This window comes from Cyprinodon variegatus, unplaced genomic scaffold (assembly GCF_000732505.1).
Source record: "Cyprinodon variegatus isolate N-32 unplaced genomic scaffold, C_variegatus-1.0 Scaffold1616, whole genome shotgun sequence".
Taxonomy (NCBI): Eukaryota; Metazoa; Chordata; class Actinopteri; order Cyprinodontiformes; family Cyprinodontidae; genus Cyprinodon; species Cyprinodon variegatus.
Window position 1 is genome coordinate 67,627 of NW_015152069.1, and position 25,914 is coordinate 93,540.

The following is a 25,914-nucleotide window of genomic DNA, read 5'->3' on the forward strand; positions in this document are numbered from 1 at the left end:
TAGAAATTCTAGGAACCATTAGTAAACCTGCAGATTGAGAACAAAGTGCTCTGTTAGAAACTTCTGCTGGAAAGTAGATGTTTGTTTTATTTTCAGAAATTGCAGCTCATTTATTTGAGGTAGATTGAGTTTTGTATTAATTAATTTTTTTTCTTTTAATTGGGGGGACACTTGCACAGATTGCATGAAAATCTGCCTGCAGTTGAAAAAAAAGAAATAGGTTCATCTTTTAGTAATCCAAAATTTTTACCTTTTTTATTTTACTGTAAATGGGACGACATTTATTAATTAACCTTTACTTTAACACCGACCTTTTGCACCAACATACACTATTAGATTATTTATTAAAAATTGGCTAAATGCAAAAAGCATTTTTAACAAAGGACTCACCCAAATTCTGTCCCAATTGTTTTAATATTTTTCCAATGTAGCCCAGAACAATTGGCAAGCTCTATAAATCTTCCTTATCCTACAGAAATATTCCATGCTCATATTTTGAAGAGCAGATGATAGATAGATAGATAGATAGATAGATAGATAGATAGATAGATAGATAGATAGATAGATAGATAGATAGATAGATAGATAGATAGATTATATTGATTAAAAGTCATTTTAATAAAACTATGTTCTAATTCTATGTTCTTTATGGTGGTAGTCAGTCTTTTGCATGGTTATTTTTGGGAATAAAGGCTGAAAAGTTTGATTGATAGTTAATAAACGCAAACAATGTATTCTAAATGTCCGCTAGATGGCGGCAAACCCCAGCCTGAAATGCTCACAAGGTTCAAACTAACTTTGAAAGGTGCATGTACAAATTGAATAAAGTTTAAAAACACAGAAGACATGAATTCAGTCCAGCTCAGACATTAAGAGGAACTCCCAGTGCCTTATTGGACATGGTTTAAAAGAATAAAAACTATGAGCTATTCATAAACAAGGCCTATTTAATATTTTTTTAATCCTAAAGTGACTGTATAAGTTTATCACAATAGAATAGAAGAATAGAATTACATTTTATTTTCATTGAATTAAACTGTCACAAGTAAAGAGCAACGGAATTCACTCCCTCCATTTTAACCCATCCCCATGGGGAGTAGTGGGCTGCCATTGTGGGGCGCCTGGGGAGCAGTGTGGGGTTAAAGGTCTTGTTCAGGGACCCAGAGTGGCAGTCTGTGGGAGTGGGGCTCGGACCCAGAACCTCAGGAGACTAAGCATAATGCCCCAACCACTAGACCGCCACTGCCCTTAAAGCATCAGGGGAAGCATACTAAGAGACAAGAGCTTAGGACAGGGCACATAGAAGATAGAAATACATATAGTAGATAAAAAATAAAGGTGCATTAAGATTTATTTTAAAAAATAGTGTTCCTAACCAGGGGTGGATTTAGGAAATTTGGGGCCCTAGGCATAAACAGGCAGGGGGCCCTCTGAACTGAGAAGACAATACATGAAACAGACCAATTATACAGATAGAGAAAGTTTAATAGAAAAGACATCTGACTTTTCATGCTGTCTCAAAAGGAATGAAAGATGTTGTCGCCAAAAGTCTCCACTAGCAGAAAAAAGTCGCTAGATTTGGCGCTAGGTTCTTTTTTAAAATAAAAGTACTAGAGCGGTCTAAAAAGAAAGTCTCTGCTTTTGCACCGTTTGTTTTCAAATGTTTTGCTGCTGTCTGTTTGGACCTTTATGAACATGTGCAGCAAATGGACTGATCCAATATGGTGGACACTGAAGGGGGGGGGCTGAGACACACTTAATATTGTCAGCATTCTGATGGCTTTTTACTAAAAGGATTTTTATCAAAAACATTATTAATGTGCACGAATAAGGAATAGCTGAATTAACTATACATGTAAACAGAGTTTTATGGGGCCTCCAGGAACTTGGGGCCCTACGCAACTGCCTAGTATTGCCTACTGCTAAATCTCCCCCCCGCCTACCTCATCCCCCGATCCTAACTCTCGGGACAGTGAATCTCCGTCAGGAAGATGCAGGAACTCATTGACCGGGTGGTGGAAGTCGCTGGTAGAGATGCAGATGGATAGTCGCTGTACCTGTGACTGTAAACCCGCCCAAATAAGACAACCAGGTGATTTAATGGTCGGATTCCTTTCTTTCAGGTTCAGATTCCCAAACCACCACATGTGAAAAGGCTAAAAGTGATTAAATAAAAGCCCGATTAAAAAAAAAGGGTCATCAACATGGAAACGGGACATCTTGTGCAGACAGTCAGGGGCGGAGCTAGATGGGGGGCCAGGGGTGACCATGGCCACCCTTAGCCAATCATTAGCCACCCCTGTGGCCACCCCTACCATTTTTCTTCAGCAGTAATACTCTCAAGTGTAATATTCAAAACATTTTAATCTTTCATATATTGCTTACTTTTTTCATATATTAATAACTACTTGACAACAAAAACATTGTGGTTAATTATACACATCAACATCAAAGATGATAAGTACAGAATTTATGCTGTTTTCAGAACTAGATTTTTTGTTATATGGGTTAAAGAGAAAATAATGTGTCTTTGCAAGTCATCTAAGAGAGTGAAATCATAGATAAATAACTATTTTAATAAAAACATATTAAATAATCAATTTATGTAGATATTAGTACTTGCAAGTATCAATTTTATGCAGAATGGTTATTGATACAAGAAGGTCAGTAATAACAATGGAAAAGATGTTCGCTGCAGAACTCAAACCTGAAAGAATTTTATCTACTATATCATTTATCTAGAAAGCACGGATGTTTAAATATATGTGTCTATTTGTTGGTAAAATCTGTAGGAAAGTATAGTTTGTTGTATCTTTGGCCTGACCCTGAGGTTCTGGTGCCTATATGCATTCGGCCACCCCTCAGTGTACATTGGTTATTGCCTGGCCACCCTTATAAAAATATTCTGGCTCTGCTTCTACAGACAGTATAACTGTTGGTGTCCCTTCCATATTCTAGACCATCCACGCATTATTTAAGTGAAAAAGTCGAGTCATCATCATGGTAAAGAAAGGTGTGGTGACTGAAACACGTAAAAGAAACCGGTTTATGTAAAAGTTAAACAAAAGTTCTTTTCTAACGTTAAATCAAGGGCTGAGAAGCTGTCTGCCACAATCACATTTCCATTCCCTGCAACCATCAACCCTGAAGGGTCCTGGCTGCACTTTGAACTGCTGCCAGTAAAGGCCTGCAGAGCTTTAGGCTCCAGGGAAGAAAATGGAGGACAAAAAAAATTACACAATCACATTCATGCAGGATGAAGCCGTGCAATCAGCCCCAACAGCTATTGATGACATTTTTATTCCTCTGATCTGGTCCTTCCAGTTTGCTCATTATGTATGGAGGTGACATCATGTCACTGGGGGCAGGAGGTTCAAAACAAGCTGCACATATCCAAGCATGTAGAGACTTTCAAGTGGTTTAGTGGCCCCTGTGAGCAGGGACAGGTGTTAATGGGGCTCTTTCTCAGATAAAGAAACATATTCAACACTTTGTGTTAAATCCTGCTAAGATGCATGGCAGGAAAAAATCCACCAGGATTGAGCTGTGTAGGAGAAACCTATAAACCCATTTTAAAATCTTATCCCATTAAAACCACGGACTTTACTGTCTATGAAATATCTTTTTCTTAATCCCTCCAAATTCTGCTGGAATAACACCAGCTTGTCTTCAGGGGTTTGTCTTCCCCAGCTTTGCTCATCTAGAGAAGGGGTTCCCAAAGAGGGGGTCGGGAGCCCTGGTGGGGTCAAAGACACAAAGCATGGGGGTTACAAGATGGTTTTACAATCTCTGATGTGACCATGAGGTATATGGAGAAATTAAAGGGCTGGTTATCGTCCCGCAGCAATGTGTGGTAGTGAGCTTGTTGCATATATGTTTAATTAATGCCCAATATTGAACCGTGGTCTGCGCTATGCTATTCCACGCCACAATGCAAGAGGGACAATCAGGAACTAGCTGTGGGTCTAGATACGGGCGGGGCGGTGAGGAAGTGGGAGCAAGTTTGTCCGACAACGGAGGGACATGAGGGCAAAAAAGAGCGGGGATCCAGGTGGAAAAAGGGTCCCAGCATGCACCTCGCTCTTCTAGCTGGTCCATCTTCAGGAGTCGTTGTCCAAAATGGCGGTCATACAAACAAAACAAGCCAGTAAGATCCCAAACAGGAAATATGTAAAGTGTAGAGAGATATAGATTTGACCAATCAGAGGCCTCCTGACTGCGGTCACCTACAATTTTGGAGAAGAGCAGCAGAGGGTCTGCGGAAAGGGGCGGGGCATATCTACGTTAACTGCGACACACACTCGGACGACCTGGTTTCTGAGTATAAATCAGCCTTCAGACAAAAATATGACAAACATAAATACATTAACCATGAATAACATCTATTTATACGTCTAATAATCATATAAATATTAAGTGTAACACTGAATTATCAAACTAAGGGGTAGACCTGTTTTTTGGTTCAATTCGCACATTTTCTAAGCCATAACAAGGCTGCTGTTTGGTTACTCTATTAGTCTAGAACTCAAAAGCTACTCTGGACATTTTGAATTAAAAACATCTTCAAACTTAGTAAACAAAGTCCAGTGGATTGTTGTTGTTTTTTTACTTTTTAAACATTTTTGAAATGACTATGACCTGATTGGTAACATTGTAACATTGTAAGCTGAACAATTAAATGTCCGATTAAATGTCCGATTAAATGATTAAAAATGCATTTAAGACAATTAATTAGATATTTAAAAGACATTTTAATAAAACTATTAATTTACATGAACAACTGTTAAGTAATTCTATGTTCTTTATGGTGGTAGTCAGTCTTTTGCATGTTTATTTTTGGGGATAAAGGCTGAAAAGTTTGTACCTTCTTATTTGTGACAAAGTTAAGCTCATTCAGACTAGAAGGAGAGCATTTTTATTAATTTATTTTTTTTTATTCTTACCTCAATTCCTAATTAGATCTTATTTTGGTTTTTGACTTGGCCTTTTAATGCTTATGGGTATCATTTAATCTATCTGAGTTAAATATAAATGTTCTAACAGACTTAAAATTTGGGTTCTGCTAAAATCATAAATCAATTTCTAATAATTCTATAAAACTAAGTCTCCAATTAAAAATAAAATTAATTTTCACTGTCTTTACAGCCTCCATTAACCACTAATATCTTATCAATTTGCAGATGAATGTTAATATAATACGAGTATTTTACATAACTATACAGTCATGTAATTCATGGAACAGCTAAAATAAGGTTTTTAACACCAGCAATCCAATTTGAGATTTAGATCAAATTAAATCTGAATTCTCAGAATCAAATCGATTAATGCAGCCCTAATTCATCTAAGAGCTTCTCTGTGGCTACAAATGAAAAAGGTAGGCTAATACTTTAGAAAATAAACAATATGAAGTTGCTTAAAATCACAAAGTTTATTCCTTTGTGCATTTCAGTTTTTTTTCTGTCAGTCAGAAGCTTTGTGATTGATCGATTGATTGATTGATTGATTGATTGATTGATCGATTGATCGATTGATCGATCGATCGATCAGTGGGTAGCACTGCTCCCTTACAGCAGGAAGGTCCCGGGTTTTATTCCCGGCTCAGCTCTTTCTGCATGGAGTTTGAATGTTCTCCCTGAGCATGTGTGAGTTCTCTCCGGGTACTCCAGCTTCCTCCCACTGTCCAAAAACATGACTGTTAGGTTAATTGGCTTCACTAAATTCTCCTTAGGTGTGAGCGTGTGCGTGAGTGTTTGTGTGTCTCTGTGTTGCCCTGCGATGGACTGATGGACTGGCGACCTGTCCATGGAGGACCCCGCCTCTCGCCCGTAGACAGCTGGAGATGGGCACCAGCCCCCCTCACGACCCCACTTGGGATAAGCGTGTCAGAAAACGGATGGATGAAAGACTGATTGATTCACTTTATTGATCTCACAGTGAGGAAATTTACACGTTACAAAATAATGCAAAAGTTTTTGGCATTTACATAATCATATTTAGTTACTTTAACACAATTGTTTCATGTTAGCAGGGTAGGACATAAAAAAATTGTGTTAAAGTAACTAATTTGTTTAAGTAAATGCCAAAAGAGGTTGCATTATATTTTTCAGTAGTCAAAGGAAGTGCCAAAGGAAGAAAAAGGAGCATGGGGGGTAAAAACAGTAGATACAGTGCTTCCACATATGACACCTCTTTTGTTTTGCATAATGAAGGGATTACATCATTTGTTCGTGGTTTTAAGTTACAAGTTTAGACAGCAAAATGACTCTGCATCACACTGACTATATAGCTGAGGGGGTTTCAGGTGCATGCTGGGAATAAAATGGTTCCTACCATGACCCAGTTCTTTGTTTTTCAGGCCCTGGATGATCAAAGGTCCTTCTCTGATATCTGAGAGAACCAAAAACCTCCAGGCTTCCCTGGAAACAATCAACAGCTGGACTCAGCTGTCATTGCTCCAACTTCTCCATGTTTCAACCCCAGGATGTGACGTCGGGGCCATTAGCCCCGCCCCATCCATACACCTGTGGATGGGGGGGGAGCTTACCGAGGCAGTAGAAGGAGGAAAAACACGGAAGAGCTCACAGGGTGTTCAGGTCTGCGTCTTTCCCCTCAGAGAAGAAGGATTACAGGAATATTGTCCCCCATCTGTCTCCACATGGACATGGATGTCCAGGAGTCCCCTCATGGGGACATGGGACTGTTAAAGACCTTTGACTCCTCTGAGTTCGGCTGCTGGGAGAAGATCGGCTCAGGTGGATTTGGACAGGTTTACAAAGTGCGGCATGTGAAGTGGAAAACATGGCTGGCCATCAAATGTCCTCCCTGCCTTCACCTGGATGAGAAGTAAGTATTAAAAACCACATTTAGGGTTTGGATCAAAGGAGGGGAACCGCTCCTGCTCCTCATCTCTAGACCTGATCCAGTCTGATCTCTGCTTTACGCGCAGAGGAGCAGGAGGAGAAGCTCCTGCTCAGTGAAAGCGGCTCCTCCAGCTGGAAGGTTTCCAGATGTTCCAGATGTTATCAGGCTCTGGGGCCCCGGGGAGCCGCCCATTTAAATACACGCGTGGGAGGAACGCGGGGGTCTTCTTTCCACTGACGCTCCTGTAGGTTGCGCAAACATCTCCAGCATTTAGCTCGTCTCTGTCAAAATGTCATCATTGTTGCAAGGAAAGAAAACTTCTGTTCATTGGAAATTTGAGTGAAATTTTTTTAATCTAAAGGCTTTAAGTTTAGATTATAAAAAAACAAAACTTTTTTTTCTCTCTAGATTTTATTTTTTAAATATTCTTTTACAGATTTATGTTTAATTAATTTTGAAATTTTTAGGTTTTTTTTGTAAATATCTTTATCCATTTTTTAAATAAGTATTATCCATGAGAAATGTAGAGCCTGTGCATATCCCTACAGCCTGGACCCTGGGTCCCTGAGCAAGACCTTTAACCCCACATTGCTCCCTGGGCACCACACAATGGCAGCCCACTACTCACCAAAGAGATGGGTTAAAATGTAGAGAGCTCATTTCCCCATTGTGAAATGGGGATTTACATTACATTTTACATGTTTCCTCAGTTGTCAGATTAATCTCTAGAACAGAGATTATTCACTGTATACACTGACACAGTGAATTCCCTTATCCCACCCACTTTAATAGGATTCTAGGCACATATGGCGACTGTTAAATTGGGTTTTCCAGATCCCATTCTGTTCACTGGGCAGACTTTCCTCTGGACGCTAGCAACAATAATTTGATTGGTCAAGAGCCAGGGATTGTGTTGGGCTTGAAGTGAAAAGCATCTAATCTGTGAAATACAATGAAAATTATGCATTTAGTCTGGAAAAAAAAAAGAAATATGAAGAAAGTAACTGAAAATAACAAATTTTATAAATTTTAAAACAATGCATTGACAAAAAAATTGAAACACAGTTGAAAAAATAAAATCAGAGAAAACAGTTAAATTACTCTCAAAACTTCTTCCAAAGTTTTATTTCTGGATTTCTTTTTCTTATTTATTTTTATTTCCATTTACAAAATATGTTCTTTGCTGCAACAATAATTGAACAAAAGTCCCTCCATATTGTTGCTGATCTTTCTCTGCACATGATAAAAATGCAGTTGAGGCCTTTTAAATCTGAGTTTTTTCCATCTGGAGGTGTTTGTCCACGCTGCTGCTGTGAGCCAGGCTCCTGCTGGTTGGTGTGGAAAAGTTTTCCCATCACATGTCAGTGGAAGCTTCTGTCCTTTTAGTTACTTTGCACCAACAGATCCTGCAGCATGTTGTTGTTTTGTTTTTTTAATATAGAAATATAGTTTCTCAATTTTCTTTATCTGGATAAGAATGGATAAGCATTTTCATTGTTTAAATATCTCATTCATACGTATCTTTTGTTTGTTTCCTTCCTTCCTTTTGGATATTTTTGCATGTTCCTCATCTAAATACTTACTTTAGGAAATTTGTTCCATAAATGTCCAGATCAGTTGCTTTTTTATGTTAATATGAATTTTATGTTATTCAAAACATTATTGTTTACCTTGTGTGTGGGGGTGATTATATATAATGTTTGGCCCAGTTGGTAAACAGTGTCCTAAAAATGGGGGAAAAGTAAATATTGTTCAGTTTATTATTATCATCAATTTAAAAATAATCAAAGTTTTCTTTTTTTATTTGCACAAACGACAGACATTTTTTAACCTGCCGCCGCACTGAAAATTTAAACAACAAAAAAAACTGATAACCTAAAATGACATCACATAGGTCAAATACATCAATATTCCAGTTGAGCCCATTAGACTGACAGTCGTCACTAAAACATCTCAAAGCTTGGCTTGTCGGCTCCCTTCAGGGTTTATGTATCATCTGCTCCCCCCGCAGCCCCAGATGTTATCTCCTTCAACATCTGCCAAGTATAAACAGTCGTTGGTCGTCAGCGTTCAGGGAGCCTACATCCAGCAGCAGGTCCTGAAAGCCGCCTTTGTCTGGCTGCTCACTGTGTGGCACAGACGACATGAGAAGCCGTGGAACCGGTCTGTCCAGGAGACTCTGTGATTAAAAACGGAGGCTTTGTTTGGTCCGGAGGAGCTGCTGGGATTAGAGCATGAAGCAAACAAGTTCCTGCCCTGTTTTCTTTCTAAAGCTTGATTTTATTTCATTTGTTCTTGTTGCACTTACAGCCCAGTAAAGTGCTTCATCATCATCAACCAGAGATCTCATATGAGCCTCTGATTTCATTCCCTTCATGTCAGATAAGCGGCGTTCCTCTGATCGCAGCCATGAGTGGGATTTGCCCTCCTTTGATCGTCCTCATTAGGAGGCTAACGGCCTGCGCCTCAGAGATGTGAGCTGAGGTCACGCCTGACCTGCTCGGTTGTGTTTGAGGAATGGCAGCCGTCAGCGCGTTGAGAAAGCTGCTCTTTAAACCCCTCAGGACTGTTTGGATGCTGGAATGTTCTTAAGGTTTTAAAAAGGCGTCTGGTTAAGAAAGCGAAGCATAGAGGTCAGTAAGAATGAAGCCAGGCGTGCAGGAATTCTGGCTGGACTGAGAGGAATTCTAGATGTTGCAAATAAGCATTACCTCAGAGTTAGTGGGTTAATTTTTAATAAACGGGAACGTTGATTAAAAATAGTTGAACTTGGAATGAGGAAGTGTTGACAGTTTAAAAATAAGGTGGCTGCATACATTTCAGCTGCGGTTTGGTTGCATTTTCTCCATGAAGTCGACAGAGGAAACTTCCTGCCAGCTTGGAGAACAATATGTTCTCCTTTCTGTTATGTATGGGATCCCACAGGCAGGGATCGGCACACATGCATTAAAATGTATTTCCAAATAAAATACCAAACACCCACTTTAAAAATGTATCAAAATAAAATACTCTATTTTTGTATTTTCAAAGTACTACAAAATACTTCATTCTAAGTGCCTTTTTCTTCTATCCCTTTACTTGTACGTTATCTGGAAAAACATCAAAGTAACCAAACAAGAAAAGTAACTTAATTTACTGATAATTGTACCGAGTAAAATTGTATTGGTAATGCCTTACATTACTGAATTACCCAACACTGATATCGTGTAGGCTACATACAGTCATCAGTAGAACATTATTTAGGTAAATTTCTAAGAAAAAGTAAATTAAAGCAGCCAACAGTAGTATGAGCCAAAAGTAGTCTACTATAAGCGGCGGAGAAGGTCACCTGTGGTGCTGCAGCAGCACACTTATTCACAATGACATACAAAAGTCCAATGTAGGCTATAGGCTAATTACATGAAACAAAAGGAAACTGTGTAACATAACAATAACGTGATTTTTTTTGAAAGTTCATTGGTGAAATCAACGACAGTGAAACTAACACACAGAGTTAGTTAGCAACTAACATGGGTGGGTGTGCAGGTGGCGCAGTGTTTAGCGCACACAACCCATTTACGGAGGCCTTAAGGGCAGATTAGACTTCTGCAACCGCACGCATCAAATGTCGCTTGGTTCTGGTCGTGAACCAGTTCTGCTGGTATGCTTCTGCACCGTCGGTCTGGAATTTCTAGGGACGCACAGCAGTTTCCCTCCAAAGCACAAGGGGGAGCCGTTTCGAGAACTTGCCAGAACTTCACCTATTTATCTCGCGGTCTCTCCCACCTTTGTAAACACTCCTTTGGATCCCGCTTAAGGACCTGGCTGATCTCCCTCCAGTTGTTGGCAGAGACCTTGGCATCTTTATATCATTTGTCTGCGGCATCGTATAAGCGGTTGTATTTCCAAACCCCCTCGATTAACCTTTCGTCATGGTTGTCCACTGTAGTTGTTCCTCGGTTTTTAAGTATGGCGCGCTCCGGCACACAGACAGCCGGACAGGCATACCAAGGACCAATCACAGCTGCTTTTTGTCTGCGCGGGTTTCCGGCTGTCCAAAGTGAAGTCAGGATTTTTTTGAGGTGCACGATGACGGAAGCAGAACCTCTGCACGGGGGACGTGGTCAAGCACAGAGACAGATTTGATGGTTGCAGAGGCTATGTGTCAGGAGCATAAATTGGCCTTTAGTCCTCGACGTGGCCGACCTGGGTTGGAATCCGAACCTGTGGTCCTTTGCCACATGTCTCTCCCCCTCTCTCATACCCCCTTTCCTGTCAGCTTACTTTTGGAAAAAACGAGTCACTAGTGCCGAACACTGAATGTTACACTGAAGAGGAACATGCGATTAAAAAGGGTGATTCATGGTTGAAAATAAACGAGTTGCTAAAATAAAAGTGGTAAATCTGGTTGCTCACCTTGCTTTGAAACAGCTTCCTTGACTGGTCCGGTCAAAGTGCAAAGTAGAAGATACCTGACTCAATCTAATATGCACCACCGTGTGTTTTGTATTGATCGTGCAATGTGCCATAGCAAGTGTGAAACAGTGCCAAAATTCCCTAGTGGCCGAGAGTGGTATCACAGGGGCTTGATGGCGAAGGAGCCACAGACATGCTTTATAGATAGATGTCATCCCAGACTGTGTTTGCAGAAAGTATTTTACAGTATTTTGAAAATACTAAAATACACAACACTGAAGTATTTTGATACAAAATATGAATTTTGTATTTGAAATACCTATTTTAAATATTTGTATTAGAAATACTGGCCATCCCTTCACACAGGGTTCTGTGTTAGGCCCCCCTTTATTTAGCCCTTTTCTTTCTCCCTGACTTCATATTGAATACCCATGTTGATTTGAAATTAGAATCAAGGCTCCACATATTTGGTCACTATAAAGCAGGTCACGGAGGCTACATGTGATATAAATTAGCCAATGAGCTGCTGTCAGTCTGGGTTGCTGCTGCTGCTACTTTTAGACACAGCAGGCAAACCTGTGGCAAGCCGCGCGATGGGAAAGAAGGAGAAGATGATGAGAAAAAGAGAGCAGAGAAAGTGTGGACTGCTGGAAGAACTGCGGTGAACTGGTGAAAGAAAAGTGAAATGGTGCTCAAAGATGATCCTGAACATTTAGAGGATGTTTGGCTCAACCTGCTGCTGTGAAGCAGGATTCTCCACCATGAACAGAATCAAAAATAAATCTGGATCCAGGCTCTAAATGAGCACCTTGATATGTGCTTTAGAATGGCTTAGTCTCCATTAAACCCAGGTTTAAAGCCTTGCAGGGCAGCATAAAGCCCACTGCCAACATTAAGACAGGAAAAAAAATAATAATAATGGTCAGTTCAGGTGTTTTATTCAAAGAAGTGAGTATGGTAATTGTCTTTATACCAAACTGAGGATTGTTGTTCTCTACTTCAAAAGCAATTTAGATTTTAAAATGGAAAAAATTTGTATTTTTTATCTTTTTTATTTAAAAATGTATGGATGCATAAAAGCCTCATGTTATTTCAGCGTTAAATTTGGTTTAAAGTAACAGATTATAATTGAAAATGTCTCAGGACCTTTACTGGTTGATGATTTTCTTTATTCAGACCCCGTTTATTTTTAATTTGTTACCCCTGCTATAAAGCATGCTTCGCTTGGGGTTTTGTCTTCTGTTATTTTAGCATTTCTACACACTTTAAATTCCTGAAAACAATGCCTTCTCTTGTCTAATTCTATCTTTCTAATCTTCTGCACAATTTAATCAACAAATTTGGCCTCATTTTGTTAGATTGTTAGGTCCTACTTGTTTTTGGTTTTTTGCATCCTAATTTGTCGGTTCGTTTTTTGTTTTTGATGTGAAATTGGACTCAATTAAACTCTGTGATCTAAAAACCACGGCTTTCTTTAACTTAGGGACCGCTCTGAGCTCCTGGAGGAGGCTAAGAAGATGGAGGCGGCCAAGTTTCGATACATCCTGCCGGTGTACGGGATCTGTGAGGACCCTCAGGGCCTGGTCATGGAGTACATGGAGACGGGCTCCCTGGAGAACCTGCTGGCCAATGAGCCGCTGCCCTGGGAGCTTCGCTTTCGCATCATCCACGAGACGGCGGTGGGCATGAACTTCCTCCATTGCATGAACCCGCCGCTCCTGCACCTGGATCTGAAGCCGGCTAACATCCTGCTGGACGCTCACTATCACGTCAAGGTGAGGAACACCATCGGGTTTAAAAATTGGACCCCATTGATCTGTTTGAAGTTGGGGGGGAGCGGACAGGTGTCTTTTTCCAAGCAGTTCAGCCTTACAGGGTGTAAACTGGTGGGAACCATCATTTCTAGAGTTTAAAGCCTGGATGTAAACAGCTCAGCCGGGCCTGTCCCGACAGGATTAATTTGGCTTCCATTAACATCCCTCTCAGGCTGAGTGTGTGTGTGATGGGTTGAGCTCTTTCTGCACAAATATAAAGGGCCTCTCCTCTGCAGCAGGTTGGGACATGGCTACGTTGCCCTCATCATACCACGGAGCGCACATAATAAAAACCTTAGCTGCCTGTCACACTCACTGGGAAACTTAGTCATCGCTGCAGTGGCATTTCATGAGAAATCTAACGTCAGCCTTTTAATGAAAGCTGGATCCCATCTCCTGTTCCAGATATCCGATTTTGGCCTGGCCCGATGGAACGGCCTGTCGCAGACGGATGACATCAGCAGAGAGGGCTTCTGCGGCACCATCGCCTACCTGCCGCCTGAGAGGATCATAGAGAAGGACAGGGTGTCGGACACCAAGCACGACGTTTACAGGTGGGTTCCCTCCACATGCTGCGCTGTTCTGATTGGAGGAGGGCGTTCCTGTTGGGATTTTATGATTCAACACCGTGCCTGGATGTGATGCGGTGGATTCATTTGGTTTAAAACTAAACAATGATTCTAATTTATCAAGATTTAATTCTTTAATGAAGGTAATACCACAAAAAGAAAGCACACTATAAAAATCTATATCTAGATAAGTCATTTTTTCTTCAAAAAGTGCATTTGTTCTCGGATTACTTATTTCTAGATCGTTTTTCCAGTGCAATTCTTAACTTTCTAGATGTGTTTCAACATTAAGAGAAATATGATTTGAAAAAAATCAACAAAGTATAACGAGGGTAAATAAAGTGCAGAGTTTAAACTGCATTAAATGAACTGCTGTTCGGCTTTTTTCTCAGCTTTCGGTGGAAGCTGTACAGCACGCTGGCGATTTGACTTCCATATTGGCAGAATAATGAAGCAGCAGATATCACTACACAGCAGCCTTTAAAGCAAATTATCAACACTTTATTTCACCGGAACCAAAACTTGTTGCATCCTTTGTTGTTCGACAGTGGTTTTCCTTCCACTCAATTTTCCATCAACATTCTTACACTGGAAAAATGATCTAGAAATAAGTAAAAATTTCTTAAATTAAGTGTATTTACCCTTAATTTGAGTAGGTAAATGAGATAGTTTGCCAATGGAATGGAATATTTTTACTCTTAATAATAGGATAATAAGATAATATGCACTTAAAAATAAGACAATGCAATTGTGTTTTCTTATTTTAAGTGTAAATTGTCTTTTCCATTGGCAAGATGTCTCTTTTACCTCCTCAATCCAAGAACAAATGCACTTATTATCAATCGCCAACCACCTTCTTCAGCTGCTCAGAGGATCAGTGCTCTTTGTGTCAACTCATGGTTCATTACCCTCCTCTGCAGAGCTCAGTTCTTTTTTTTTTTTAAATAAATTTAGAGTATGATTACTATGTAGACTAAGATTTAACTTTATTTATCCCTAATTGCTCCTTCTGGTTTCAGTAGCTTATATAGAGTGCAAAGAGTTAAAGCAAGATGCCATTAAAGTTAAAAATACAGCTGATATTACAAAAAGGGTGTATATAGTACAAAAAAAGCATGTCCTGGAATGTGAATCCCTTAGATATCAAAATTATCTGCAGAGTAGAGAACTAAGATTAACACGATTCAGTGAAACAAAGATCTATATCTTTGAAGATGCATGATTTTATTGAGCAGCTGCTGTACTTTGTAACATAAAATATGATGCATAATAATCCCTGTTTTAACCTTCGGACAATCATTGAAGCTGCCGCCGTGCGCCCTCAGATTTCTGCGGCGGAGCTTCAGATTTAAACTGCCTTACTGGCAGTGTGGTGGAGGGGGGGATTTTTTGGTTAATGTTTCTCAGAAAATGACACGTCTCGCTGTTGTTTTTGTCTCTCTTCCAGCTTCTCCATTGTGATCTGGGGCATTCTCACGCAGAAGAAACCCTACCAAGGTACGGCTCTGCAGCGCAACACAAGTTTTGCTTTTATTTTAGTGGATCAAAAGAATAAAAGCTGTGGGTCGTTTTGATTAGCGTAGGTTCAACCTGAAGCAGATTTCTGGATCTCAGCTTTCCGTCTATTTTTAACATTCCCATAAACATACAGGCAGCATTATTGAAGGTGTGCACCGCGCTGCTGGGAGCTTGTTTACTGTCTGGATTCCTTGGCAGGCAGGTGGAGTGGGCAACAGTGGAAACTTTTTTTCTTTCATTTTTCCCAGGCGTATCATGTAGCCTCTATTTTAGACTGGTCTCTAACTAAGGCAGGGTTGGCACTGCAGATGATGACCCAGACAAAATGAAAAAAATTGAGCCCGGCTTATTACCTGCCTGGCCTTCTTCTTCCCTCTTCGCCCAGAGAGTATTACCCTTACAATAGGCTCCGTAAGCCTCCGCCTGCTTGCTGTGAATCACCGTCTTTAGTGGATGGATCAGGGCAAGGCTCTTTAGGCTCCTGTGGGAAACCGGCCAATCCTATGTGGGCTTTAAGAAAGATGCAGGAATCAGTTGTTGGTTGAGGGACTAATCTGGGTTATAATGCAATAGCATGTTTTGCTTGTCATGGCGAATCCATGTATGCTGACCAGGAGATAACTGAGCGCTGATGTTTATCCTCAGGAGAAAACAACATCCTGCAGTTAATGGTGAAAGTGGTCAAAGGGGTTCGTCCAGATCTGGGTTTGGTGCCACGAAATCGACCTTCGACCTGCGCTGGTTTCCTTAACCTCATGCAACGCTGCTGGACAACAAACCCTAAAGACAGACCCAGCTTCCAGGGTGAGTCTGGATTCTTCTCTCTGCACCAAATACGTTTAGTCTTATATCTGTCAGACTCTATTTCTGCTGCTTGATGGCATTTGTTGTTCATTTTGGTTCCTTGTATGTTAGGAACGGTTGATTTAATGCTCTGTGCTTTCAGAAATTACATCTGAAGCTGAGGAGCTTTGCTCCAAACCTCAAGAGGAGCCCAGGACCCCAAGATTATCGACATCATCAGAACCAGAGCCTTCGTCCCCTAAGCCAGTGGCTAATGATCAGGTAGGTGATGGCAGAACTGTGCCTATAGACCCTGAATCAAATCATCATGTTTAGGATGTTATTTTCACTAAGTGGTTTAGGTTTAGAGGAGTGGCGGCCTAGTGGTTAGGGCATAGAGCTAGGAGTCCAGAGGTTCTGAGTTTGAGCCCAAGACCCTTAACCCCCACACTGCTCTTTAAGGTCTAGTCAGGTTTCTCTTTCTAAGTATTTGTGTAAAAGCGTAACAGTTGTAGCTGAATTTTTTTTTTTTAGTATACCGTATTTTTCAGACTAGAGTGCACCGCACTAAAAGCCGAACCCAAAAAGTATTTTTGAAACTGGAAGCGTACAGCTATAAGCCGCACTGGGCTATATGCTACTGATATCTACCAAACTGTCACACACCAAACCTGTAGGGGGAGCTTTATATGTATATCGGCCCAAAAACACGCATGCTGCTTCATATTTGATGCTTGTACAAGTTTAGTTCTGATGCATCTTCGCTGCTCCAAAAAGTGGATCTGGTGCGCGTTGGGCGGAGCTACCCTATCCTTTCTTTGCCTGTAACAATGGCAGCTACATTTGCTGTGATCAGTGGGTAAAAAGTAGTTTGAATGATTTTAAGTGAGAAAGTCCACCTGAAAAGTTAATCTGTGAAGTCAGTTCATCAAGATTACCCTCCTTTCTTCAGACCCCCGTACACGGAGTGCTCTACCACTGGGAATCCCTTTCAACAGCAGCCTCTGGCCCGGTCGCCTCTTTGAGGTTTGCCGCTACTCTTGGCGGCAGCTGGAAGTAGATGTTAGTGTTTTTCAAGTACATAATCCAAACTACAGGCACCAGAATAATAAAAGCGAACATATTTTGCCGGCGGGTTTTCACATATTAAGTTAATTTAGGCGTTAATAAACTGTTTCAGGGGACTGATCATAGTGATCTGCATGAGCAGTGCTGTGTATGTGTCCCTGCCAGCTCCCATATCGGCTCTTCTCATTGGTTGATGTGGCGCGTCGAGCAGCAGAAGGTCGATTTTTCCAACTCCAGCAGTTGCTGCTATTCTGGTGCCTGGAGTTTGAACAATATACATGAAAAACGCCTTCCAGACGCTGCGAACAATAGCGGAAAACAGCAAAGAGGCACCCGGGCCAGAGGCTGCTGTTGAACGGGGTTCCTAGTGACAGAGCACCGCCGGTGTACGGGGGGGTCTGAGTGGCTCTGACAGCGAAATAAAATTTGAAGGCAGGATGGTAATCTGGATAAACTGACTGTGAGGTTTTTAAGTGGATTTTCTCACTTAAAAACCTATTTAAAATAGTTTTTACCCACTGATCACAGCAAATATAGCTGCCATTGTTACAGACAAAGAAAGGACAGGGAAGCTCCGCCCAACGCGCATTAGACCCACTTTTTGACAGCGCAGCTAGTGCGGCAAAGATGCTTCAGTCAGGCATCAGAACTAAACTTGTAAAAGCATCAAAAATGAGGCAGCAGGCGCATTTTTTGCTTCTAGCGTTGTGAACGTTGCATCAGAAGCTCGTGACACACTGCTCATGCTGCTCAAAACGCGCTGCAGGACCTTTCGCTGCACCTTGATGCGCGTCAACCATTGACTTTGCATGTAAACTAGCTGCTTCTGTTACCTGAATGTAGCATTAGCTTGTTAAACTCGCTGCAATGAGAGCTTCTGATGGAAGATACGGCTTCCTCAGCTCTTCATTTCATCTCTGCAGGAGTTGTGCACCGTCTCTTCATTGGTTTGAGGGCTTTAATGCGGCAAATAAATGTCAAAATGTGTTAATTTGCTCTTTGTTGTTCCTGCTGCTAGCATGTGCTAAATGAAGATTAGTGCTTTCTTCTTTTAGATGCCTCAGGGCACTGTGAAGGGTATCTTGCATATTATTAATTAAATCCTGTCTCTTGACATTTGTTAGATTATTCAATATTATAATGTTTTTGAGAATTCCTGCATGGTTGACATTTGGCTGTTTAAACCATTATAAGCTGAGGTTAAGAAAATATTTTAAGAATGGTCAGCTTTTTTAACAGCCTTTTTTATGAAAAGGGGCAGACATTTGTCTTGTTTTGCATAGCAGTAGGGCATTAGTCAGAGTTATGTTTGCTGTCTGCAGATGGTTAAAAATGATTGATGGAAAGGCAGTGATGAAATCCGCCCAGCGACATGTAACCTCTCTGCACTCTGTGTCTGTTCGATTTTATTTGGGGCTGTAAAGTTGAACTCTCGACTTTCAAAGCTTTAAATTGGCTCGCACATAAACATGTCTCAGACCAGTTCTGGGACTCTGTTGTAGACGATGGACCGATCGGCTCTAGTCACAAACTGAAATACTGAGTTGAACCGATGAACCCAAACTGCTGATGAACTCTGTTCATTTTTTATTTTTGCCGGCATTCTCTCTTATACAGTCGTCCAGTTGGTGTTATTCTTTGTTCTTCATTAATATGTAACCATGACGTTTATCTTTCAAGTGCATGGGATGCTGTTATGACTTTATAAATCAGATGTTTGGTCCAGAACAAGAGTTGCGTCACAGGAGAGGAATGTTGACCAACCTGTGTGTCGCTCTGTCATTTCCGGCCTTTCTCGGCTGTTTGTTTAACCTAACTAGAGCAAACATTAGGCTTCTTGGAAATGAAAGCTGATGGACAGGGATTGCTGTGCAGACAGCCAGAGGCTGTCTGCACAGCATTTCATTCCAAACAATGGCAGATTTTCCACTGACCTGCTATTGAAAGTGGAATTTGATGTGACATGAATGAGTGTGGATGTAATGGAATGTACAGAATGTTATAGAACTGTTTTTTCTACAGGATAATGCCAACAAACCGGTGCGTCCAAAGTCGGCCATGTTGCCGGAAAAAGACTACAGCCTGTCAGAGCTGCTGAGCCAGGTGGATTCTGGGATCTCGAGGAGCTTCGATCGAGTGAAGGAGGATAGCATCCACAGCAAAGAGAACACCTGTAAGAGACTGTCAGGCATTTCCTCTGCGGATTCTGCCTTCTCCTCTCAAGACTCCATCACCCTGTCTTTTGAGAAGGAAGCCACTTTTGGTAAGAGCTAATGAGTTACCTACAGGTGGAGATGTAGCCAACATGAGTAATCTATCTTTTAAGGACCTTTTTTGTCCTTTTATACTTTTCAGATTCTGCTGAAGTCCAGAAGCGGAAGCTCTGTGAAGCCATCAGGACCAAAGACACTGCTAAGCTAATGAAGATCCTCCAGCCTCAGGATGTTGACCTCCCCCTTGAAGGGGGAGATAGCCTGCTTCATTTCGCCATTACTTTGGGGAACGAGGAGGCCGTCAAGTTCCTCCTTTTGAACGACGCTAATCCCAATCTACCAAATGCACGTGGCTCCACACCCCTCCACCTGGCCACAGAGAAGCACCAGAAGCCACTAGCTGAACTGCTGCTTGGTCGGCGCAGGACTAATGTGAACGCTAAAGACGAGGACCAGTACACGCCTTTGCACTGGGCGGCCCAGAATGGAGACGAGGCCATGACACGGCTGCTGCTGGACCGGGGAGCGACCATCAACGAAACCGACGGCCAGGGACGTACCCCGGCCCATGTTGCGTGCCAGCACGGCCAGGAGAACGTGATCAGGGTTCTGCTGAGCCGCAATGCTGATGTTCAGATCAAGGGCAAGAACAACTGGACGGCGCTTCACTTCGCCGCCTGGCAGGGACACCTGGGCATCGTCAAGCTGCTGGTCAAGCAGGCCAGCGCCAACGTGGACAGCCAGACGACAGACGGCCGAACGGCGCTGCACCTGGCATCCCAAAGGGGGCAGTATAGAGTTGCGCGGATCCTGATCGAGCTAGGAGCAGATGTCAACATCACTTCATCTGAGTTAAACACACCGCTGCACGTGGCGGCGGAAACGGGCCACACGAGCACCTCCCGTCTGCTGATAAAGCACCAGGCGGATGCTAACCTCCAAAACGCTCAGGGACATACGCCTCTCCACCTAGCTACGCAGCGGGGCCACCTGGCCACTGTCAAGATGCTGATCGCAGAGGGGGCCGACCCTTATGTAACCAACCATGTGCAGCGCACCCCCTGCCACTTGGCGGCAGAGAATGGACACGGCGAAGTTTTGAAAGAGCTGCTCCATCACTGTCCGGATGGCAGCAGCCTGTCGGATCAGCAGGGACTCAGCCCGCTGCACCTGGCCGTGCAGGGCGGACACTCGAACGTCATTACCATGCTGCTGCCGCCGCAGGTATGCCAGGACTTGGTAGCTGAGAGCACAGTCCAGCCATTAGCCGAGGAGCCTCCTACGCTGGAGGTTAAGCAGCTCCAGAGGAAGGTTGTCATTCTCAAACTGACTGAGCACAAGGACAAAGACTGCCCACAGTCCCCCAGCCCGCAGTGTGCTTCAGCACCATGCTAACGGCAACAAACACACTGCGGACACTGTATAGAACTGCCCCACCTCCCCCATCAGCTGCCTCAGACTCTGTTAGGATTCCCAACAACTGGGCCAGTGGAAACATCTTTTGAAAAAAAAAGCTTGTTGTAATTTGTACACTGTAAATAGATTGTATAAAACTTTTTGTTTTACTTTTTTGGAGTCATTATGCTCTACTTTGCAGACACTATTTTAAGACTGGTGATGTGTTGGACTCAACCAGGGAATATGTCTTTTATTTAGTATTTGGAATCTCGCAGCTGGGCCTGGATGTAACGCTTATCGGAATATAAACTGCTTACAGCACGTTAAATTAGCTTGTTTGTTTGGAAACACCTCTGTTGTTCTGGAGCTGGTACAATCCAGTGCTGCTTTCTGTATTAAAATACTAATACATTTATCTTTTATTGAACTCTGCTTTATTTATTATTTTAATGGACTTAAATTTGGAAATTCGCTTGATAAGATTGTACGTCATAATTTGAAATGAGGCTATCTTTAATGATTATTGGGTCAAAGCCGAAATTTTTGAAAGTTTTTCATTTTCTGTTGTAATCGGGCTACTTATTTTCTAAAAGAGGATTGAAAATATATATATTTTTTGTTACAGCCTTAAGCAGAGAGGGCAAAAATGGCTGGTTAGACCTTGGAGAAAATGTTAATTACTTGATCTTAAACTTATTCTTCTCCTTTTTGATTTACAAATGTTTTGGGGGAAAAAAATAAACACCCCATCATGTTGCTGCAAGCTCGGAGGAGAAAGTCTGTCTATTTGCCACTGCTCCACCTCCACGTGTGCGGGACCTTTAAGCCCCACTATTAACGGGAGTTGGCATGTCTGCAACTGCAGCCCCACCTGTAGTGTTATTTTTATCGTTCTGCCTTTGCTCGGGAGCATGCTCAGGTTGGCACAGACCATGGGAACTGCCCCTGAGGGGGATCTCAGGCTGTAAGATGATGGATGAGTGAGAAGGGGCGCTGATGTACGACTAGCAACTTCAGCCTGTTGGCTAATTCCTCAGACCACTTTGAGGTTTTCATCACTTTAAAACCACCACACCAAACACCGCCACCCCCATCATCCCAAACGCCTCGAGGTTGAGCTTTTTGCAAACAGAAAAAGTTCATGGAGGGGGGCTGATGTGGGAGATTGGGTTGTTTTTACAGTTGGTGTTAATCTGACGCCTCTCTTGTGTACAATAGGCTCTTTTTCTGCCTGTTGCCGGGTGATGTTTCTCATCTCCAGCTAGGAAGGGACAATGTGAACTTGTTGGCCAATCTCAGCTCTTATCTTGTTCCAGGGTCATTGTTATGCTGGTAAAACAAGTAAAGTGCCTATTGAAGGTAGTCTGACAGCTTCCTCCTTTTTACATGTCGCTTTAAACTACAGCTATTTGGAGGATTGACCAACAGAGAAGAAATGCATAGCTGGGAGACAGGAAGGAAAGTTAAGCATGGTTTACATGATCATGACTCAGTCAGCCTCCTCAATAAAACCCACTTCAGTTTCTTCAGAATGAATTAGTTCTTTCTTTTCTAGTTACTATATTTATTTTTTTGGTTTATAAGCTTAAAAATGTTGATTGTTCTGTTGGTTAAGTTACCAAAAATGTGTAAAAGTCTTTACAGAGGATCTGTGTGGGTGGATGTGATGCTGTTACATGTTCCTGGAAGAGGCCATAGGTTTTGTTGCGAATACCTTTATGTTTCCTTCATGGGGAGGATGAATCTGTCTCCGTCTTCCTTTGTTTAACCCTCCTCTGTCCTAGATGAAGCAACTGGTGGAGCAATTAACACCACAGTTTATATGTCCTGTTTTCACCTCCAAGATTTTGCCAATAACTCCAAGCATTCATGTTTAGCTCCATTTCCCTCCAAGGTTAAGTCACTAAATGAGCTACTACTGCCAGTAGCCTTTTTCTATTCAGTTTATTTCTATAGAGCCAATTTACAGCACATCATATCAAGACACTTTACGGAGACAATTTAACCAGATTATCCAGTTAGATTGGTTAAAGGATTTGTCTAAAAGGAAAACTAGCTGATAGCATCCAGTTATTGACTTTGCAGGATTTCCTCCACCTTGATGTGTTCGTGGCAACAGTAGATATCAGCTTGCATTATGTCATTAACTCTACAGCAATCCATTGCACCAAGCATGCATACAGTGACAGTAGAAAGGAAAACACTCCAGCAGGACCAGGCTCAGTTCAAGAAGAGAGAAACAGAGACACGAAACAACATAGAAGCACTGATGCATTTATCCATAAATACTTTCTACTTTGGAAAGGTAGGTGAATAATTGGCCTTGACAAGGAAAGAAATAGTTAAGCAGGTAAACTCTGAACCAGGTTTTATGTCAAATGGATAAAAGAGAGGACATACAGTTAGGGGTTGAACTGACAAATACTGATGAATTGGAGAATAGAGATGATGAAATGGGGTCCCTATGTCCTCCAGCAGTCTAAGCCTATAGCAGCATAACTATAGAGATAGCTCAGGATAACCTGAGCCACTCTAACTATAAGCTTTATCAAAAAGGAAAGTTTTAAGTCTAGTCTTAAAAGTAGACAGGGTGTCTGCCTCACAGACTCAAACTGTAGTTTGTTCCACAGGAGAGGAGCCTGATAAAGATCTGCCTCCCATTCTACTTTTAGAAATTCTAGGAACCACTAGTAAACCTGCAGATTGGGAGTGAAGTGCTCTGTTAGGAACATAAGGAACAATCACATCTGCAATAAATGTTTGGGCCGTTCCTGGTTTCGTTGAGTTTTACTAGTTTAGTCAAGAGTTTTGATTGAAATATGTTTGACTTGGATTTTAATTCTTTTTGTTAATAAACTTTTTGAACGGAGGTTGTTGTGCATTTATTCTGTACGGGTGCAGTTGATGATGATGTAAGGTTGAATCACACTTTTTTGCTTTATGATATCAGACAGGGTGTGTGCTCACAGAACATATTACAGTTCAGAAGTTATTTGATGAACATAAAGTTACAGCAGCATTTAAATTGAAACTAAAACAGTGATCTGTAAAGAACATGATTGTCTCAAACCGCATCATTCCCACAACTTTCTTTGCTTTCTTGCTTGTTTGATCACGCTCCTGGTTAGGAGAAACTGAAAATGAAATATTCTGTGTTCCTTTATGGAAAAAAGTCAACTTAAAGGTGGTGATCTGTTTGTAGTTTTAGTACGGTCAAACGCACAGTTCCTTTGTTGCACCCGTCCTTTACACCTCAGAGAATGATAAATAAAGACTTCCTTCCTTGTTTGTCCCATTGGCGTGGCGTGGCCTCAGGGCTCACGCTCCATCCTAGTGTTATTGGACACTGGTAGTCATGGAAGGAACATGTTGTCCAAACTGTGTGCCACAAAGACATTCCATTCATGTCTCATTGTTGATGGACAACAAAGAACGCTTTCTGTAGCAATTTCCTCAGGACAAACTCAAAGTTAGGTTAAACTTCTATTAAAATGGGTTGTTTGTATGTTGAGAGTCAAGAAATGAAGAAACCAGAAGAGGTCTTGTTTAAAGGTTGCCATAAGATATATTAAACTGATAGAACCACAAAATAACTTGTTTTCAAACATGTTAAATTCCCTGCAAGGAGGAAAATTCACACTGTACCTGAACGCACCCCCTCCACCATGACACATGGTGGTGGCAGAATCATGTTGTGGGAATGCTCTTCTTCTTCATCAGGGGCAGGGTTGTGGTTGGAGTTGATATAAGATGTTAAAATCACAGCAGTTCTGGTAAGAAAGGCAGCAGTATGACATGAAGTCAACCCTTCAATGAGACAATGACCTTAATCAAAATGGCAAGTGCTGCCATAGAGGCAGGGGCGGATCCATAGGGAGGGAAAGGGGGGGCAACTGCCCCAGCTGCCCCCTACTTTTATTTCATAAAAACAATTCTCATTATTAATATATTGTTTGACTAAAAGTCCCTCAGATCCATTAAAATGAATATCCTTTTACCAAATATTTTATATCACATCATAAAGATAATAGTTTATATACCAGGAGAGCAACGTTTCTAAATGGAACAGCTTTTTTGACCTGTGAGAATGTGATAAATAATTTCTGGCTTCGTAGTGCCTTGATGAGCAGACTTATCTTTCCAAATGATGCTGATTCAAAGGTGGAGACATTTTCTTACTTTAAGTGATAAGAAGTCAGAAAAGAGTTCAGAGAAAGGAAAATAGGGAGACCAGGAGGGTCCCAGGTGAACAGTGGTGGGAGTACCTGTGTTAAATAATGATAGTTAGCATTAGTTATAATTGAGCTGTTAATTATAATTAATAAACGTTAATCACTTTAATGTAACTACAACTCGATTCATCAATTTTTTAGGCAGGGATAGGTTCCTGGTACGATTCCCGCCCTGGGGACTTTCTGCATGGAATTTGCATTGTTCTCAGGGAGAACAGAAAGATGCGTGGGTTCTCTCTGGGTACTCCGGCTTCCTCCTACAGTCCAAAAACATGACTGTTGGGTTAATTGGCTTCTCTGAATTCTCCTTAGGTGTGAATTCGCGTTAATGGTTGTTTGTCCTGTTTGTCTCTGTGTTGCCCTGCGATGCACTGCTGACCTGTCAAGGGTGGACCTGTACCTGGCTTGGACCTCCAAGTCCAATAGTGACAGAAAAAGGATGGATATGGTGGGAGCTTCTTGAATGAGTCTGCAGCGTAGTTTTACTTCTTTTTATGACAAATTTCTTACATTTTTTTTTATTTATTTTACAATAATTTCTATTTTGATTTGTCAGACATCAAATCAAAATAAAGTGGACTGAGGTTTGTTGTTGTAGCAGAACAGAGGGAATGTTTCGGCTCACCTTTCCAAGGCCCTGGGTTGTACCTGCCTCTCCAAACAGGACTGTCTGTATGAGGCAGTGTCTTAAGAATTGTGTGGCTTTTTTTTTTTTTTTTTTGTATGAATTGTTTGTATGCCTCTTTGTTTAACAGTAACATGAACTTTTCCACTGGTGTGAGTCACGGCTCTTTCAGACAGAGCAGAGCCCTTATGAATCACAGTTCCTTCAATGCATGAACCAAGGCCCCTATTGGCTCACATTGGCGACATTAAGGAACGCTTCCTGCACTCAGAAAACAAATATCTGGAAGGTTTTTTGTAGAGATTTCAGCAGCAGATAATCTGAAAATGGATCTACTATATAATCATTTCTGATTTGACTCTTTTGGAGTTGAGTTTTCCTCCCTTTAGTTTTTTTTTTTTTCTCTCCTCTTATTTTAATCTTCCAGAACTCGCTCAA

The 25,914-nt window shown here is 41.5% G+C and overlaps 1 protein-coding gene across 1 annotated transcript; it reads left to right on the forward strand.

Annotated features, from left to right (window-relative positions):
• The first annotated feature begins 6,552 nt into the window (after positions 1-6,552).
• ripk4 (receptor interacting serine/threonine kinase 4) lies at positions 6,553-21,118 on the forward strand. The gene is made up of 8 exons (XM_015404019.1): positions 6,553-6,843; positions 12,740-13,031; positions 13,476-13,624; positions 15,087-15,136; positions 15,803-15,961; positions 16,104-16,222; positions 19,031-19,271; positions 19,364-21,118. The coding sequence occupies exons 1-8, from the start codon at positions 6,656-6,658 to the stop codon at positions 20,614-20,616; spliced, it is 2,451 nt and encodes an 816-aa protein (XP_015259505.1). The 5' UTR covers positions 6,553-6,655; the 3' UTR covers positions 20,617-21,118.
• Positions 21,119-25,914: the final 4,796 nt, after the last annotated feature.